The following is a 19092-nucleotide window of genomic DNA, read 5'->3' on the forward strand; positions in this document are numbered from 1 at the left end:
CTTTGAGGGCACCATCCACTTCCCGCCAGGACCCCGACCAAAAGACAGGTGGGGGGAGGCCTTCTCTACAAAAAGGCAGTTACTGAACACAATTATAAGCTTTGGGAACCAATGAGAAACGTTCAGTTCAGCCTAGGACTCTGATCTTCATCATCTGAACCTCTAGGAATGAAAGCGATTTTCACTTAAGAGGAGACTGAAAAAAAAAATCAACCTGAGTCCGGCGATCTTGACTCTCCCTGCAGTGAGAAGCCCACCTCTACTTCTTTTAAACAACCAGAACCCTGGGGCAGGAGAGGGAGGAAATTATCCTCGATGGGCCTTTATTCTGTGTCAGGCATTATGTAACTGTTATACACAAACTGTCCCACTTGGGCTGAGTAGTAAGTTGGCAGAGGTAAGTACTACTCTTATGGCCATTTTTCAGATGGGGAGACTGAGTCCTAAAGCTGTTAAGAATCTTGCCCAAGGTCACAACGGCCGAAGGAGGATGCGAACCCAAGCAGTCTGACTCTGTGTGCTTTTAGCAAATACACTGCATGCCTCCTCCTCCAAGGGAAGGCTGGGCCGGGAGATTGAGAGCAAGGAGAGGTGAAGGGAGCCCAGCATGGCCTCAGCTTCTGACGTCCCGTCCATGAGACGCTTCCATCCATGAAATGCTCCCCATGGGGGAGATGGGTGCGTATTTCAGCCGCAGACCAAGAACATCGGTCCCAGAGCATCAACCAGAACTGAGAGAGTGTTGGAGCAAACAAAACGCAATAAACAACTGTGGCTTCTTCAGAAAGAGATCATCATAAACCAGGATTCCTTGCAATATTATCAAATACCAAACCAAATCCTGTCTGAACCTTTTAGTCTGCAAGAGGGATCACTCTCTCCACTTGTAGAAACCCCCAGGAGCACACAGCATGAGGACAATTGTTACCCCAAATTGGAAAACAGATCCAGAGACAAATTCCCAAAGGAGAAGGAGAAACAAATATTGTCGGACAATATTTGGGTAAATTCATCCACAGAGAAACCATCAGTAACTCTATCCCTTTCAAAGGAAGGCAATCCCTGGGGCCAAATGGCCAAAACCCTAAGCACAGGCAATGTCCTTCCAAGGCCGTTGTAAACCCAAGCCACAATACAGAGCTTAGGGACAGGCCGGCAACCTCCACCTGCAAAGTCAGCAAGCGTCCAGCTTACACACCTACCGGAAATGCCATAAATGAGAACATGGGATATTTCAGACTAGTGCACAGCTAACTCAATATTCAGGTGCAAAAGAATAAACAGAACAACAAAATTATCTGCAGCCTGAACACAGCGGCTGCAGCCCGATTCTCATTCCGCTTCACATAATGTTGACTTTTTTCTCCGCTTAAATCTAACCTCCCTTTGCAGAACAGGGGAGGCGCGTAGGTGGTAGGATGAAAGCTTCAGCCTTGCGCACATTACACACCATTCAGTTACCCAAGGGGAAAACAAGCTGACAGGGAACTGCGTTTGTGCAGAACAGTCAGAAAACAGCCCCTTAAGACAGCATGGCAAATGGTTTCCCAGGTGTGAGAACCTGCCAACCAACCAGCCAGTCTGTGTGCCTGTGTTTTTCCCTAATGCAATTCTGAAAGACTGAGGATTCTAGCTTTCACCACTGGATGACTACGCCTGACTTCATTCTGCAAACAAAGCTGCCTGCAGAGATTTGATGAGTGGCAAGCAGTCACCAAAAGTGACTTGCAGAGTCCTCTGGCCGGGGGCTCCGTCTTACCTGTCGAGTCGGCCCCGGAAGCCAGGCCACTCTGCTCCCCAGCACTGACGAGCTGCAGGTCTGTGTACGAGGGGCCAAAACTAGGACTGCTGGTGTCTTCAGAATGCGTGGTCCAGCTGCTCTCAGAAGGCAGGGGGCATCTCCTCAGGGAGTCGAAGGAAGGGCAGGTCCAGCAGGGCATGGTCAGTGATGTGGCTGGGGACGAACGGAAAGCATCCAGGGTAAACAGCTGCACTCTGCTTATCTTTAGCGCTTGTCTGACTTTGATGTTGCTCGGATCCTCTGACATCTCAACAACCATACAAGGCAAGGAAGGACAGGGAGTGTCACTCCTGACACAGACAGGGAACACCAATTGACCGAGACCCCACCAGTGAGTCTGGATAAAAACTGGTGCTATAACTAAGGTCTCAGGAGCCTCAAATCAAAGATTAGCTCTTCAGAGAATATGTGCGATTTTAGGCTCTCCTTGCATTCCTTCATCTTCTTTGTCTTGGAGTCTAGTTGCTTCACAATGTCGTGTTGGGTTCTGCTACAGAGCAGAATGAATCGGCCACACATACACATGTATCCCCCCGCTTTTGGATTTCCCTCTCATTTAGGTCGCCGCAGCACATTAGGTAGAGTTCCTTGTGCTATCCAGTATGTTCCCCCCGGGTGTCTATTTCATACATTAGGCTCGACTTAGATTTCTAACCTAGGTTGCAGCTTCATTCAGATACAAAGTGCTCGCAGTTTCACCCTTCCCCTTACCTTTCCCTCCATTTTTAGTGGTGCACCAGCAATCTCAAGAAAACTCCCCAACCCGCACTGCAAAATTAGAGCTAGACTGGGTTAAGGGTCAGGAACTTGAATACACATGTATTCGCCTAGGAATGAGATGTGTGTCTGCTTGCCTGGAGTTTGGCTGTAACTGGAGTCTGCAGTCTGTTACAAATACAAATTGAGATCTACCAGGGCTGCTGACCTGCCGGACAATGAAAAACACCTTTAATGGGGAAGTGCACAGGATCCGGCTTTGTCTCTGTAACCCTACACACCGAATTCAGCAGAAACCATTTTGCAGAGGCCCTTTTTTGAGTTTCCTGATGCTAACTTGTTTTTGCTCAATCGCGTGTTACATGGCTCCTCCACGGTGTCTCCTGAGAGGCTCATTGCAAGTTCACTGACAAATACTGAAAGCAAGCGCTGAAAAAACTAAGGACCGGGAAGGAAGAATTAAAAGGAAAGAAACTCAGCTTAATGTCTTTGACTTTCACTGACGTTGTTGAACATATCAACGCTTCACGCCTCCTTATTTCTGAGCAGCCTTTCATGGTGTGGATGTACTACAGGCAGTTGCACCGTTCATCGGCCAAAGGACACCTGGGCTGTTTCCAGTCCTTGGCTCTTATAAATAAAGGTGCTATGAACATTCATGTACAGATTTTTGTATGTACATAAGTTTAAATTTCACCGGGATAAACACCCAAGAGTACAATTTCTTAGCTATATGGTAACTGCATGTTTAGTTTTATAAGAACCTACCGAACAGTTTTCCAAAGATGCTGGACCATTTTACATTCCCATCAGCACACATGAACATCTCCTTATTTTCTTAACAGAGTCTTTGCAAAGCAAAAGTTTTAAAAGTTTTACAAGTCTTTAACCAGCAAAAAAACAATATAGCATCTATAAAAGCAACACAAAATATGAAGCATATGTAGTAATAAATTTAACAAAAGATGGGCAAAGCCCCAGAGGAGATACTTGTAAAGTTAAGAGGCCATAGAGAAGACCTACAATAGATGGAGAGAGATTCTATATTCATAGATTGAAAGAACGGACGATGAAAAGATGTTTGTTGTTGTTGTTTTGGTGCTAAGTCATGACCAACTCTGTATGACCCCATGGACTGCAGCCCCCCAGGCTCCTCTGTCCATGGAGTTTTCCAGGCAAGAATACTGGAGTGGGTTGGCATTTCTTTCTCCAGGGGATCTTCACCACCCAGGGACTGAATCAGTGTCTCCTGCACTGGCCGGTGGATTCTTTACCACTGAGCCATCAGGGAAGCCCTGGTAAAGACACTAATTCTCCCTAAATTGGATTATAGTTTTGTACTCTCAAGCAAAATCCTAGCATGGCCTTTTTTCCCCTTCTAGGAAGCAGAATCACACATTTTAGATATGAATGAAATCAAAATTTTAATAATATAAATGCACTTGTAAATATACGTTAAAATAAAATGATAGAAATAAGAAAAATATGCTACTATAAGGCAAAAATGAAATTAGATTCCTACTCTACACTATACAGAAAAATCAGTTCTAAGTGGGCTGAATGTCAAAGTATGAAAGGCTACATAAGATGTTCTTTAGAGGCATATATTGGGCTGGCCAAAAAGATCCATTACAGCTTATGGAAAATCCAAACGAACATTTTGGCCAACCAAACAGCTTAATGTGGTCATGATTTTGGGGGTAGTGAAAGATTTTCTTTACTGAGACCAAGAAAGCAGCAAGCATAAAAGAAAAATAAACAAATTTCATATCACTAAAATGAAGAACTTCTTTTCATGAAAAGTCACCATGAAGAGTAAAAGGGGGCTTCCCCAAAGACTCAGCAGGTAAAGAATCTGCCTGCGATGCAGGAGACACAGGAGACTCGGGTTCGATCCCTGGGTCAGGAAGATCCCCTGGAGAAGGAAATGGCAACCCACCCCAGTATTCTTGCCTGGAGAATCCCATGGACAGAGGAACCTGGCGGGCTACAGTCCGTGGGGTTGCAAAACAGCCAAACACGACAGAGTGACTAAGCAAACACAAAGAGTAAAGAGACTACCCACAGGGAAGGAGATAAGAATCGGCCACACGTCGTGTCCACAGGGAACTCCTAGAAATCAGCAAGGAAAAGGGAAATACCGTCAAAAAATACTCTCAAAGAGGCATTTTATGAAAAGAAAAAACTAAACGGAAGAAAAAGTAAAGCAAAGGGGGGGGTAGAAAAAAGCACTCAACCTCATTCGTAATCTAGGAAATGCAGATTAAAACCACATGAGCTATCATTGCTCTTCACCCTTCCCTTCCTCCCTGCCTCCCTGGGACAAAAATAGTGAAATGTGACCATCCCCATACAGTCCCAGTGGAGCCAAGGCAGCTTTTCTGTGTGGCTGGTAGGAAAGTCAGCTGGAAGCCCCGCAGAAAATGGGCTGCTCTTAAAGTCATCTGATCGAGTGGAAGATAAACACACCCGCGCACAGCAGCTCCCTCAGACATTTTTAAACAAGAGAATCACTTGCACTTGCATGTGTTCACTAGGAGAGGTGTGCTCATTGAAAAGACAAAACACGCTCATAGAAACACGTTCCTAATTGCCCCAAAGTAGAATAACTCCAATATCCATCACACAGCATGGGTGAATGAACTGTGGAATATCACTAAGATGGAATGGGCTTCCCTGGTGGCTCAGCTGGTAAAGAATCCACCCACAACGCGGGAGACCTGGGTGGGGAAGATTCCCTGGAGGAGGGCATGGCAACCCGCTCCAGTATTCTGGCCTGGAGAATTCCAAGGACTGCATAGTCCATGAGGTTGCAAAGAGTCGGGCACAACTGAAAGACTTCCACTTTCACTAAGATGGAATACACTGCAATAAACACTATACCTACAGGTAATGAAACCGAAAAACCTCATAAATAAAGTGTAAAAGGAGTTGGCCACAGGATAACACATAAAGTATTACTCCATTTACATAAGGTTCACAAACAGATGAAATGCAATTCCATCATTTGAGATGCGTGTGCAGGAAAGCTGTTAAGAAAAGTAGAGCAGTTATCATAAAACCCAGGAAGAGGATGACAGAGGGAAGTGAATGTCTAGAAAAAGGATGCCGTGATCAGTGGGGAGACAGAGGGCTTCTGAGTGCTGACAGTGTTCTATTTTTTAACCTGGGTGGTGGGCAGGACTGTCATCCTTTGTAATTTAACACACGCTTTAAATATGATCCTTTGTGTTTATTCAGTAGTTAATAAAGCTTATTAAAGCCACATATCAAAAGACTATTCAAGAAAGGAATTTATTTTAACTATTTGTATTTTCACATTAGCTCTTCCATATTTATTTATTTAGCTGCACCAGGTCTTCATTGTGGCATGCGGGTGTTTGAACTCTTAGTTGTGGCATGTGGGATCTACTCCCGTGACTAGGGATCAAACCCATCCCCCCTGCATTGGGAGTGCGGAGTCTTAGCCACTGGACCACTAGGGAAGTCCCCAGATACAGCTTCTTTATGTTTGTTAGCTAAAACTCTCAAATTTCCCTCGAAAGAAAAACTAAGAATAATGAAGCCGGGAGAAGACTCTTGAGAGTCCCCTGGACTGTAAGGAGATCAAACCAGTCAATCCTAAAGGAAATCAACCCTGAATATTCATTGAAAGGACTGATGCTAAAGCCGAAGCTCCAATCCTTTGACCACCTGATGCAAAGAGCCGACACAGTGGAAAAGATTGAGGGCTGGAGGAGAAGAGGCAACAGAAGATGAGACGGTTAGATAGCATCACCAACTCAATGGACATAAATTTGAGCAAACTCCAGGAGACAGTGGAGGACAGAGGAGCCTGGCGTGCTGCAATCCGTGGGGTCACGAAGAGTCAGACACGACTGAGGGACTGAACAACAAAAACCAAAGTAGCTGGGAGAGGCGATGTCTCTACATCCTACCATCTGTTCTCATTTGGTCTCATACACTTTATTTATCAGCCTAGCAAATTTGAATATATCATGGTATTTAGTTTCTGGATTGAATATCCTTAGGCCACAAGATCAGTTGAACAGTGAGAGAAAGTTCTCAGTCTCGAGTTGACTCTTCTCCCAGAGGAAGACCAGACCTCTGACAGCTAGGCCGGTGAGCAGCAGGTTGCTGTCATCACGATGCTTCACATCTGATCCGCAAGGAATACAGAGAAACAAAGACAGAAATCTGCCTTCTCTCCTTTTCTATGGGGTTGTACGTAAGGACTCTGGATCCAGACTGCCTGCTGCGCATTCAGCCCTGTAGCCTGGGGCAAGTGACTCAATACATCTGTTCTTCTGAGTTTTCACCTGTAAAATGGAACAGAAAACAGTGCCCCCCTCATAAACGCATTAGGCTAATACTGACGAAGCACTTGGCAAAATGCTTGGCACAAAGGAAGTACTCCAAAAGGGTGATTAGTCGCTCAGTCCTGTCTAACTCTTTGCGAGCCCATGGACTGTAGCCCGCCAGGCTCCTCTGTCCACGGAATTCTCCAGGCAAGAATACTGGAGTGCATTGCCATTCCCTTCTCCAGGGCATCTTCCCCACCCAGGGATTGAACCCAGGTCTCCCGCATTGCAGGCGGATTCTTTACTGTCTGAGCTACCAGGGAAGCCCCAAACAGGGTTAAGTGGCAGTTGCTACTTCCAGACCTAAACTTTTATCCAAATCCACTTGAAATCTTGACTGAGATCTCTACAAGCTGGAAACTAAGTTCCTCTTCTCCCTTCCACACCAGCTCCCTCTCCCTTTCAGAAGTTCAGAAGGACACCTTGATTCTTCCCACCTTTGGTCCCTCACAGCTTCTGTTAATGCCACCTTCAAAGGACACCTGAAATCCAATCACTTCCCACCGTCTCCAAGCTACCACCCCGATCCCAGACCCCGTCCTCTCCAGGGTCATCCCAGTGGCTGTGCCTGGTCTCCCCACTTCTCCATTTACCCTCCTCCTCTCAGTCTGTTCTCCCCACAGCAGCCCCCCAGTGTGAACAGAATCACCTGTGTGTGCAAGCCTAGGGTGCTCACACCACACCTCGGGTGCAACACCCTCCCACAGCTTTCCTCCTTACCCACAGTCAAGGTCCACGTCCTCACTGTGCCCTTAAAAACCTACGCCATCTGAGACTCCACAATTGCTCTGACTCGCCGTCTTCTCGAACTTCTCCCACATTCATTCCACTTGAATCACACAACACAACCAGGGCCACCTCCTCAGGGTCCCATCACTTGCTGTTCCTTCCTCCTAGAAGACTCCTTCCCTGGTTTCTGCAAGGCTCAGGCCTCACTTCCCTCAAGTCTTCATGCCAAAGATAATGCTCAGAGCCACTCCTGGACCTTCTATTAAGTTCACATCCTCTCTCACTCGACTCCCTTTCTTTGCCTCATTTTCCTCCTCTTCCCACTTAACACATCATCTGACACACATATATCTACTTCTCAATCCAGTTTCTGCTGTGGCTTCTCCAGCAGAATGGATGTTCCACAAGGCAGGACTTCCCACTGTATCCCCAGTGCCTTGAAGAGCGACTGGCCCAAAGTGGCGGCTCAAAGCTCCATTGGTTGAATAAATAATAAACAAGCTATCAGAGCTTCCTTGATGGCTCAGCAGGTAAAGAATCTGCCTTGCAATGCAGAAAATGTGGGAGAGGCGGGTTCGATCCCTGGGTGAGGAACATTTCCTGGAGAAGGGAATGGCAACTCATTTTAGTATTTTTGCCTGGGGGATCCCATGGACAGAGGAGCCTGGTGGGCGACAGTTCACGGAGTCCAAAAGAGTCAGACACAGCTGAACAGGGCACAACAAGTCACCAGCTAAAACAATTAATACAGCAAATACTCTTCTCTCTTTTTATCCCCTGGGATCCTGAGTAGACTGAAATTTCAAATACTTACATACACTTTGATGTCATGTCCTTTATTTATACTTTAATGTTTACTCAGTTCAGTTCAGTCACTCAGTCATGTCGGACTTGTTGCGACGCCATGAACCGCTGCACGCCAGGCCTCCCTGTCCATCACCAACTCCTGGAGTTTACTCAACCTCATGTCCATTGAGTCGGTGATGCCATCCAACCATCTCATCCTCTGTCGTCCCCTTCTCCTCCTGCCCTCAATCTTTCCCAGTATCAGGGTCTTTTCAAATGGGTCAACTCTTCACATGAGGTGGCCAAAATATTGGAGCTTCAGCTTTAGCACCAGTCCTTCCAATGAACACCCAGGACTGATCTCCTTTAGGATGGACTGGTTGGAGCTCCTTGCAGTCCAAGAGTCTTCTCCAACACCACAGTTCAAAAGCATCAATTCTTCAGCGCTCAGTTTTCTTTATAGTCCAACTCTCACATTCATACATGACCACTGGAAAAACCATAGCCTTGACTAGACGGACTTTTGTTGACAAAGTAATATCTCTGCTTTTTAATATGCTGTCTACGTTGGTCATAACTTTCCTTCCAAGGAGTAAGCGTCTTTTAATTTCATGGCTGCAATCACCATCTGCAGTGATTTTGGAGCCCCCCAAAATTAAGTCAGCCACAGTTTCCGGTTTGCCTATCTATCTGCCATGAAGTGATGGGACCAGATGCCATGATCTTAGTTTTCTGAATGGTGAGCTTTAAGCCAACTTTTTCTCTCTCCTCTTTCACTTTCATCAAAAGGCTCTTTAATGTATTAGAGAGTAATATCTTCCGGACTGTTTTTTTTTTTCCTGCTTATCATCCGCTGAGATTTGAAGGTGGCCTGGACAGACACGCCAGATCAGGAGAGCCAAGGTTACCCCGGCTAGAGTCTTACACTTTCTGCTTCTAGTTAGAAGTTCACTAACAAGGGCTAAATGATTTCTCCAATGTTATAAACACACTTATCCACGAACACAAAATAAACAAAATAAATCTCATTTGACTCTTCATTTGTGGCTTTCTTAGCTCGCGATACAAAGCAGCGGCCCCAGGACGGGTTCAGAGGAGCTTTGGCTCACCCCAGAAGGCTTCGTGGGAAATAGAGTACCCGACTGTTAGGTAACCTCAGCTTGGGCAGGAGAGGAACTGTGTCCAACTTTCTCATAATGCATTCCCAGCACCTAAATATGCTTTGCATGAATGAACTAGTTAATTAACGCATGCTTGGGCAGCTCATTGTGTTCTGCGTCCCACACAGAGGGTGAGGGTGAGATGGGCCACATGGCTCCCTGGGTGAGCTAGAATATTCTCTGGAAGAGGAGAACATTGGGGTTTTAATACAGTATGAACATGTTACGCTAGGTGTATATGTAACATGCATGTGTGTGCATAAATGTCAGCGTATATGTTATGTGTATGTATGTAAATGTATATTACTATGTGTATATATGTAAATGTGTGTTACTATGTGTATTAGTACACGTTATATGTATATGCTATGTCTGTGGATTTTATGTGTACGTATGTGGTAGGTGGATATACGCACTGTGTGCACAACAATGGGAAATCAAACAACTGATAATAACAAAACAAAAAATCACTTTACTGTGATTAACTGAAGAGATCATCCTTCAAGTTCTACCTAACAGCTCATTACCCACATAAACAGGAGTCCTTCTGCAATAGATTTCATCTCCACCTTTCATCTTTTCATTCATTAATCCAGCAAATACAAAGGGGGCACCTATTACGTTCCATGTACCATGTTCTGGGATAAAGAGTAGATGAGACAAAGTCCCTTTTCTCTAGTGGGAAAAAGAGACAGTAGACAAATAAGCACACAGCCTAATTTCAGGTATCACCTCTTCATTCATTAATCCAGCAAATACAAAGGGGGCACCTACTATGTTCCATGGACCATATTCTGGCATAAAGAGTAGATGAGACAAAGTCCCTTTTCTCTAGTGGGGAAGACAGACAGTGAACACATAAGCACACAGCCCAATTTCAGGCAGAGACACTTAAGGGCCTTCCCTGGTGGTCCAGGGGTTAAGAATCCGCCTGCCAAGGCAGGGGACATGGGTTCGATCCCTGGTCTGGGAAGTTCCCTCATGCTCTGGGGCAACTAAGCCCATGTGCCACAGCTTCTGAAGCCTTGAGCTGGTCTCCACAGCACGAGAGCCCCCCGCCAGGAGAAGCCCGCACGACGACGGGGCACGGCCAATAAAGGCACAAATACAAATTTAAAGAAACGCAAACGAGGGCCTCAGTTAAAAAAAAAGGATGAAGACGCAGAGAGCAGCTGGAGGGCGCGGTGCTGAGCAGAGATGGGGAGAACGTGTAGGGGGAGAGCTTCAAAGGCTGAGGGAGCCGCAGGAGTGGAAAGGCACTCCGGGGAGCGGCGGGAGAGGCGGCAACCAGAGCAGAGCCAGCCCTGTGGGGACGGGCCCTGCCCGTCTCATTCCTGAGAGCATCCTGGGTCCGAGGTGGAGTCCAGGAAGCTCACCAATTACCTTTACAAGCAGAGAAGAACCATGCAGGGTATTAAAGAAAGCAAGACCCCCTGGGTCCAGAAGAGGAAACATGCAAGCCTTATGGGGCACCTGGCCTCCATATTCACCAAATGGCTGGGATCTTACCCCACCCCTGCCCACCACTCACCCCCAGCAGGCAGAGCGAACAACCTCACAGAACTGACCGCTGGGCGCCTCTTCTTCAGGCCTCTCAGCTGTCACCCTCTTACATGGCTGACATCATCTCTGGTCCTCCCCCAAACAAGTGGGTCTTTCTCTGGACAGAAAGACTTAGCTTCCCCCCCACCCTCCCAGACACAATGGGAAGGCCTCAGTCCAAGCTCTGAGGGAAGACATTTGAAGGACAGGGGAAATGAAGGTTCCGGAAATCAAGGTTTTTTTTTTTTCCATGTTTGTAATTATGCATATCCCGCAGGATCCGCATAATGGGTCCAATTCAGCCTCGGCCTTGGCCTTGCCACAAATCGCTGTGTCCCTGGGAGAAGGTCAGTGCACAGAACGATGAGTGAACAGGAAGCTTCCTGCGGATAATAACGCCTTAATTTTTTTCTTTTTTTTAAATTTCGGGGGTGAACTTTGCTCTTTCAACTTGCCTGCATGCATTTGCAAACATATTCTAAGCACACCCACACACTTGAAAATGCACACTGGCATTGTCTCTGAGACAATCTTTGTAACAATTTTAGGTGACAGCAAAGCTGACCTCTACATTTTTCCTGGTGTGTGGCAGAATTTAGAAGTCTGAGGAGGCAAAACACTAAGTTAGGAAAACTGTGCAACTAACCCACCTCAGAAACACTACTGCTAAAGCACAACATGGGAATAAAACACACGCGGGTGTAGATCCATTTTCAAGAATATGTTTTTGAGAGAAAAACATAAACATTCAATTTTGCTTTGAACACATCCATCAGAAAAAGAAAAAAAAGCACCTTGGTTCCTCTCATGGTTTAACAAAATATCTATGCACTTACTACAGAGTTCAGCAAATGAGTTTTCAGTTAAGTCTCTTTTTTGACAATTTTCACCATGTAATTCAGACTGATCACACAGCATTTTCAAACCAGAACAATATTTCCAACATGTGAACAGTATTCCTATGCTAATTTAAGTCCAAAGTGTAAGTGTTTGACATTCAGTTCAGTTCAGTCCCTCAGTCGTGTCCGACTCCCTGTCCATTACCAACTCCTGGGATTTACCCAGCATCAGGGTCTTTTCCAATGAGTCAGTCCAAGGGATTCCCAAGAGTCTTCTCCAACACCACAGTTCAAAAGCATCAATTCTTCGGCACTCAGCTTTCTTTATGGTCCAACTCTCACATCCAAACATGACTACTGGACATTAAATATTCTAATAAAAAACCTAAAAAGAATATATTGAAAGTGAAAGAGGAGAGTGAGAAAGTTGGCTTAAAGCTTAACATTTAGAAAACTAAGATAATGGCATCCAGTCCCATCACTTCATGGCAAATAGATGGGGAAACAATGGAAATAGGGAGAGACTTTATTTTGGGGGGCTCCAAAATCACTGCAGATGTTGACTGCAGCCATGAAATTAAAAGATGCTTTCTCCTTGAAAGAAAAGTTATGACCAATCTAGACAGCATATTAAAAAGCAGAGACATTACTTTGCCAACAAAGGTCCGTCTAGTCAAGGCTATGGTTTTTCCAGTGGTCATGTACGGATGTGAGAGTTGGACTGTGAAGAAAGCTGAGCGCTGAAGAATTGATGCTTTTGAACTGTGGTTTTGGAGAAGACTCTTGAGAGTCCCTTAGACTGCAAGGAGATCCAGCCAGTCCATCCTAAAGGAGATCAGTCCTGGGTGTTCATTGGAAGGACTGATGTTGAAGCTGAAACTCCAATACTTTGGTCAGCTGATGTGAAGAGCTGACTCATTGGAAAAGACCCTGATGCTGGGAAAGATTAAGGGCAGGAGGAGAAGGGGACGACAGAGAATGAGATGGCTGGATGGCATCACCAACTCAATGGACGTGAGTTTGGGTAAACTCTGGGAGTTGATGATGGACAGGGAGGCCTGGTGTGCTGTAGTCCATGGGGTCACAAAGAGTCAGACATGAGTGAGCAACTGAACTGAACTGAACTGAAAGAGAATATTTGGGCTTCCAGGTGGCCCAGGGATAAAGAAGTGAAGTAAAAGTTGCTCAGTCATGTCTGAATCTTTGCAACCCCACGGACTATACAGTTCATGGAATTCTCTAGGCCAGAATACTGCAGCAGGTAGCCTTTCCCCTCTCCAGGGATCTTCCCAACCCAGGGACTGAACCCAGGTCTTCTGCATTGCAGGTAGATGATTCTTTACCAGCTGAGCCACAAGGGAAGCGAAAGAATGCCCCTGCAAAAGCAGAAGATGCAGGAGACTTGGGTTCATTGCCTGGGTCAGGAAGATCCCCTGGAAGAGAAAATGACAACCCACTACATGTTCTTGCCTGGATAAGCCTGTGAGACAGAGGAGCCTGGTGGGCTACAGTCCGTGTGGTCACAAAGAGTAGGACACAACTGAGAATATACTCACTGACACACGCACACACACACACACATATACACAAAGAGAATATTTATCAACATGACTTGAGCCAAACTGATCTTAAGTCAGATATGTGAATTTCACATTTGGCCTTCACCAAATTTCACGGGTTTTAACAGAGGAAACAACTTTTACAAAATATTCAAGAGGCATGATTTTATATGCCCTTTCATTCCTAGCATCATCAGGTCCAAAGAACTCGTGCCCATTCTTTCCTATATATGTGTTTATAGAAAGGTTCTGTCATTCAACTGATTTTATTCATATTTTTCTGAAAAAGATCACATAGCCCCTTTTTCCCAGACCAACCATGATGGCACTTACTTCACATTTGCCCTAGTTGAAGTCCAAAAGAAAGTTGTCTCCTTGATCGATTTAAGCATTTCTGGACGTGTTTTCCCTTCTAGCTGTTGCTCCTAGTTATTCAGTCACCCTGGGTATGCATCAGTGGTCGGTGAACAATAAATTAAGTAGCCAGGTCACCAGGGTGGGGACAAACCACTCTCTGGCTCCTCTAAGTCCCCAGTGCAGCTTCTGGCATTTAAATGCCACAAAAATAAGAGATTTACCACTACTGACAGTCTCTTTGTCCCTTCCTTTCCCTGCCTACAGCCTCCTGCATTTTAATGAAGGCAAATTGCACATTCTCCTGCCAGGATAAAAGCCAATGCCCCCTTGGCTTTATTCTTAGGTGGCACCGCTTAAAAGAGAAATTCTTTTGTGGGGTTTTGGGAGGGTAGGGACTGGGGAGGGGAAAGGACTGTCCCAGGGAACATTTCTCCCTACAGACTCCCCTGTGATTGTTTCTTTCCCAACTTCTCTTTGCAAGCCAGGATGTTAAGGTACCAGACAAGCTGGAGGAGTAAGGCTCCACTTTTTTGCTTCCAGGAATCCAGGCACTCATCAGTCCTTCTCTGTCATCCTCCCACCTATTTCTCTGAGGCCAAGATCATCCTTTTTCTTATAAAAGGATATTAGTAGAGAGGCTACATGGGATGAGTCCAAGACACACATTTTTCCCTTTTTTCCTGACACAAAGACAGCGGGTTGGAAAGTGCTAGGCATTTGCTAGAAGCAAACAGAACAGATGTGAGGAATAAAATGGGAATAAACCGAGAAACTACAATCACATTATAGGTAAGAGTCCGTTTCCATGGGTGATGCTTATGTGACTGGGAAGAGGGCTGAAGTCAAAAAATCAGTTTCCATGGAAACTTTGTTCTGGTGGAACATCACACCCTGCCTGCATGCATGGGGCTGTAAACTTTGGAGGTAAAGCATTGTGGCTACCATGGAACATGCGCTTAATAAATGGCCTGCCCTATTAGAGGTGCTCCACTAGACCAGCCTGCTTCCACGTAGAGAAGGAGGGTGTAGATGTATACGTATGGACACTTGCTCCTTGGGAGAGAAGCTATGACCAACCTAGAGAGCTTATTAAAAAGCAGAAATAGATATCACTTTGCTGACAAAGGTCCGTATAATCAAAGCTATGGCTTTTCCAGTAGTCATGTATGGATGTGAGAGTTGGACCATAAAGAAGGCTGAGCACTGAAGAATTGATGCTTTTGAACTGTGGTGTTGGAGAGGACTCTTGAGAGTCCCTTGGACTGCACAAGGAGATCCAACCAGTCCATCCTAAAGGAGATCAGTCCTGGGTGTTCATTGGAAGCAATGTTGCTGAACCTGAAGATCCAATACTTTGGCCACCTGATGCGAAGGGCCAACTCCTTAGAAAAGACCCTAATGATCAAAAAGCAGGAGGAGAAGGGAGGGCAGAGGATGAGACAGTTAGATAGGATCACCTATCTGGAGATAATGGAGAGGAGGAGAGAGGAGCCTGGCCTGTTGCAGTCCATGGGGTCGCAGTCAGACACGACTGAGCGACTGAACAGCACGGCTGATTGACAATGTTGTACCGCACAGACACAACCCTAAGGCAATGACGCTCCAACAAATAAAAGAAAAGGCAAGCAAGATAAACAAGAGATTGTTTTAAGTAAAAAAAAAAAAAAAGTGGAAGGAGGGAAAGAAAGTGGGGAAAATATTTTAGAAACTTGATATTTAAAGTAACTATGGCTGCTATACCAAAAACCTGGTGTATTCAAACAGCAGAAAGTTGTTCTCTCGTAGTTCTAGAAGCTAGAAGTCTGAGCTCAGAATCACTGGGCCAAAGTTAAGATGTCAACAGGGCAAGGCTTCCTCCAGAGGCTCGAGGAGAGAATCTGGTCCTTGTGTCTTCTGGCATCTGGTGGCCGCTGGCTTTCCGTGGCTACGGCCTCCTCACGCGAGTCCTCGGGCCAGCATCCTCAAATCCCTTTCTGTTCTACCTTCACATTGCCTTCTCTATGTGAGCAACACTCCTTCCATGTCCCTCTTATTTATGTATGATTATACTGAGGACCCACCCAGATAATCCAGCATGATTTCCTTCTCTCAAAATCTTTAGCTTAATCCAGGAGCAAAAATCCCTTCTACAAATAAGACAAGGTTTACAGGTTCCAGGGCCTAGGACCTGATGTCTGTAGGGCCCACCATTCAGGTTACCACACCAGGAAAACTCAGTATTACCCAAAGAACCGAGCCAGCAGCAGTGACTACAAGAAGCCTCAGTCTGTTTCTATCAGGTGAAGATACTTGCTGTAAAATATAGCAGTGTAATGCCTGCAGTTAATGAATGTGATATCGCTGACACAGCACCAGTACCAGAACCTTTTGGATCCAAATTAAACCCTGAGCTGCTCTACAGCCTCCAGGATGGAAGCTGGGGAGATGTCTGCATTATCCGTGTTGAGTGGGCTGAAGCCTCATTTCTCCTGCCAGTCCCCTGACCTGAGCTCTACCAACCCCTCACTCTTCCTTACTGTTAAACACAGTTTATGTGAGGAAACCCATGAAGGAGCTGGTCTAGTTGATGAGGCTGGTTGGGGTAACAGGGATGTACCCGGCAATCCTTCACTTGGTAGGTTCCTTGATGGGCAAGAGAGTCAAGAGAGGGCTCCTGGATTTTTTTTTACTCTTTATTGGAATATACTTGCTTTACCATGCTGTGTTCATTTCCGCAGTACAACAAAGTGAATCACCCGTACACATACGTATCAGTTCAGTCCAGTCGCTCGGCCGTGTCCCACTCTGCGAGCCCATGGACTGCAGCACGCCAGGCCTCCCTGTCCATCACCAACTCCCGGAGCCTACTCAAACTCACTTCCATTGAGTCAGTGATGCCATCCAACCATCTCATCCTCTGTCGTCCCCTTCTCTTCCCACCTCAATCTTTCCCAGCATCAGTGTCTTTTCCAATGTATGGGGTGATGGTGGTTTAGTCACTAAGTCGTGCCCAACTCTTGCAAACCTCATGGGCTGTAGCCCACCAGGCTCCTCTATCCATGGGATTTTCCAGGCAAGAGTACTGGAGTGGGTTGCCATTTCATTCTCCAGGGGATCTTCCCAACCCAGGAATCGAACCCAGGTCTCCTGTGTTGCAGGCAGATTCTTTACTGACTGAGCTATCAGGGAAGCCCTCATACATTTCCAATGTATGCATATATCCCCTCTTTTATAGATTTCCTTCCCATTGAGGTCATCACAGAGCACTAAGTAGAGTTTCCTGTGCTATACAGCAGGCTTGCATTAGTTATCTATTTTATACATAGTGGTATATATAGATGCCAATCCCAATCTCCCAATCCATTCCACCTCCCCTTCCCCCGCTTTGGTATCCATAAACTTGTTCTCTACATCTCTAGTTCTGCTTTGCAAATAAGTTCATCTGTATCATGCTTCTAGATTCCACACATAAGCAATATTATACATCTGCTTTTCTCTTTCTGATTTACTTCACTCTGAGTGACAGATTCTAGGTCCGTCCACGTCTCTGCAAATGACCCAATGTCATTCCTTTCCTTGCCTGGAGAATCCCAGGGACAGAGGAGCCTGGTGGGCTACTGTCTATGGGGTTGCACAGAGTCGGACACGACGGAAGCGACTTAGCAGCAGCAGCAGCAGCATTCCTTTTCATGGCTGAGTAATGTTCGTGGCAACCCTATGTACAATATAGCCAGGACACGGAATCAGCCTGAATGCCCACCAACAGAGGAATGGATGAAGAAGATGTGGTACATATATACAAGGGTCCTTGGATTTATTACCATTTTCTTTGCCGCCCTGCAGCTCTGCACAGTCCTCCAGGGTCCTTGGGTCCCTGAGTTAGAAACACCGGCTGAGGTGGGCCTGACCCTACACGTCTGGGCTCACGTCTGCTAGGAAACCAGCTGATGGACTTTTCTGCAGAGGAGAGTCCTACCTCCACAGAGCTCAACTAAATGTTCATCCGTGGAAACAGATGGAATTAGTAATGAATGTCTGAGCCAATGTTTTAGGCCAAAATCATGCTTTCAACACATTTCAAAGTTGTCATTTCTTGATTTGTTCTCTAGTAACATCAATAAATCCCCTGTCCTGAGTACAATGCAAGGCTAGCACAAAGGTGGGGCAAGGGAGGCACTCACTACGGGCGCAAAATTTAAAAGAGAACTTAAGTAACTCAGTAATTAAATAATATTTTAAATACAACATTTAAAAAATATAGAATCAGCCAACTGAAGCCTACAGGCTAGCTAGCTATTTCTGAACACAGAATTTTACCGGAAAAAGAACTAGGATTAGGGTGAAGTAATGGCAGTCATTCAGGTTTTAGTTGGATTTTGTCTTTAGTCTTTAAAATGCTGATATTTTGTTCATTAAGGATTTTTTTGCATTGTTTTTTACTTTTTCAAGTAATTTCAAAATAATTTTGACTTTTAAATTTATTTTTTTAATTAAAATATTTTTGAGGCCTAATTTTTCAAGATAGTTATTTTTCTTAAGGACAACCATTATATCTTGATATAGAGCACAAATGTTTTATGTATATTTCCCAATTTATCACAGAGAATAGTAAAAAAGATGCATTTAAGAATACAGATTTAATAAAATTAGTCTTTACCACTTTGCCAAGGATATTAATGACATTACATTTATCTTTTACTATATGTACACAGTAGCCAAAAGTTTATTTGCCATTACTTTTACACTACTAATGCAAATGCCAACATAATAAAAAAGGCAAAAAGCATCTTAGACTTCTTACGAAAATACTTTTGGTCCCACACATCCCTTGACAGGGTCTTAGGAAAACCCAGAAATCTGTAGATAACAGTTTGAAAATTGCTGCCTTAAAGGATAAGGTTTTAATGAGTTAAAGGTTAAAACCATTAAAGGTCAAAACCATTATCCATAACGAGCTAAGATCCTCAGTCAGACGGCGGCAACAAAATTATGACTAACTCCAAAGTTAGCGTTGCAGAAACAAGCGGTGAAGAGTCAAAGCAAATTGATCCATCTGTCGTATAAACAGTTCTGAGCAATTAGGAAATCTTCAAAGCTCAAGGTATGGGCAAGATGTGAAAGAATCTGAATGCTTTGAAAATAATCAGTGATCAAGCCGGCAGGGCCATTTTAGGGCAACGGAGCGGAGGAAACCTGCCCCCCCTTCATTTCTCGCCTCAGTTGTCTCCTGGAAATGAGGCAGCAAAGGAATCTATCTCAGTA

At 45.1% G+C, this 19092-nt stretch overlaps 1 protein-coding gene across 6 annotated transcripts in view; it reads right to left on the reverse strand.

Annotated features, from left to right (window-relative positions):
- The window catches only part of STON2 (stonin 2), a 159280-nt gene that overhangs the window by 94935 nt on the left and 45253 nt on the right, over window positions 1-19092 (reverse strand). For 5 of the 6 annotated variants that reach the window (XM_043472696.1, XM_043472694.1, XM_043472699.1 and 2 more), the window contains one exon: window positions 1760-1954. The exons of the other annotated variant lie outside the window; for it this stretch is intronic. In XM_043472696.1, coding sequence (XP_043328631.1) covers window positions 1760-1954 — 195 coding nt within the window. The remainder of the gene's footprint in view (window positions 1-1759; window positions 1955-19092) is intronic. 6 annotated transcript variants of the gene reach the window in all.

This window comes from Cervus canadensis, chromosome 6 (assembly GCF_019320065.1).
Source record: "Cervus canadensis isolate Bull #8, Minnesota chromosome 6, ASM1932006v1, whole genome shotgun sequence".
Classification (NCBI taxonomy): Eukaryota; Metazoa; Chordata; class Mammalia; order Artiodactyla; family Cervidae; genus Cervus; species Cervus canadensis.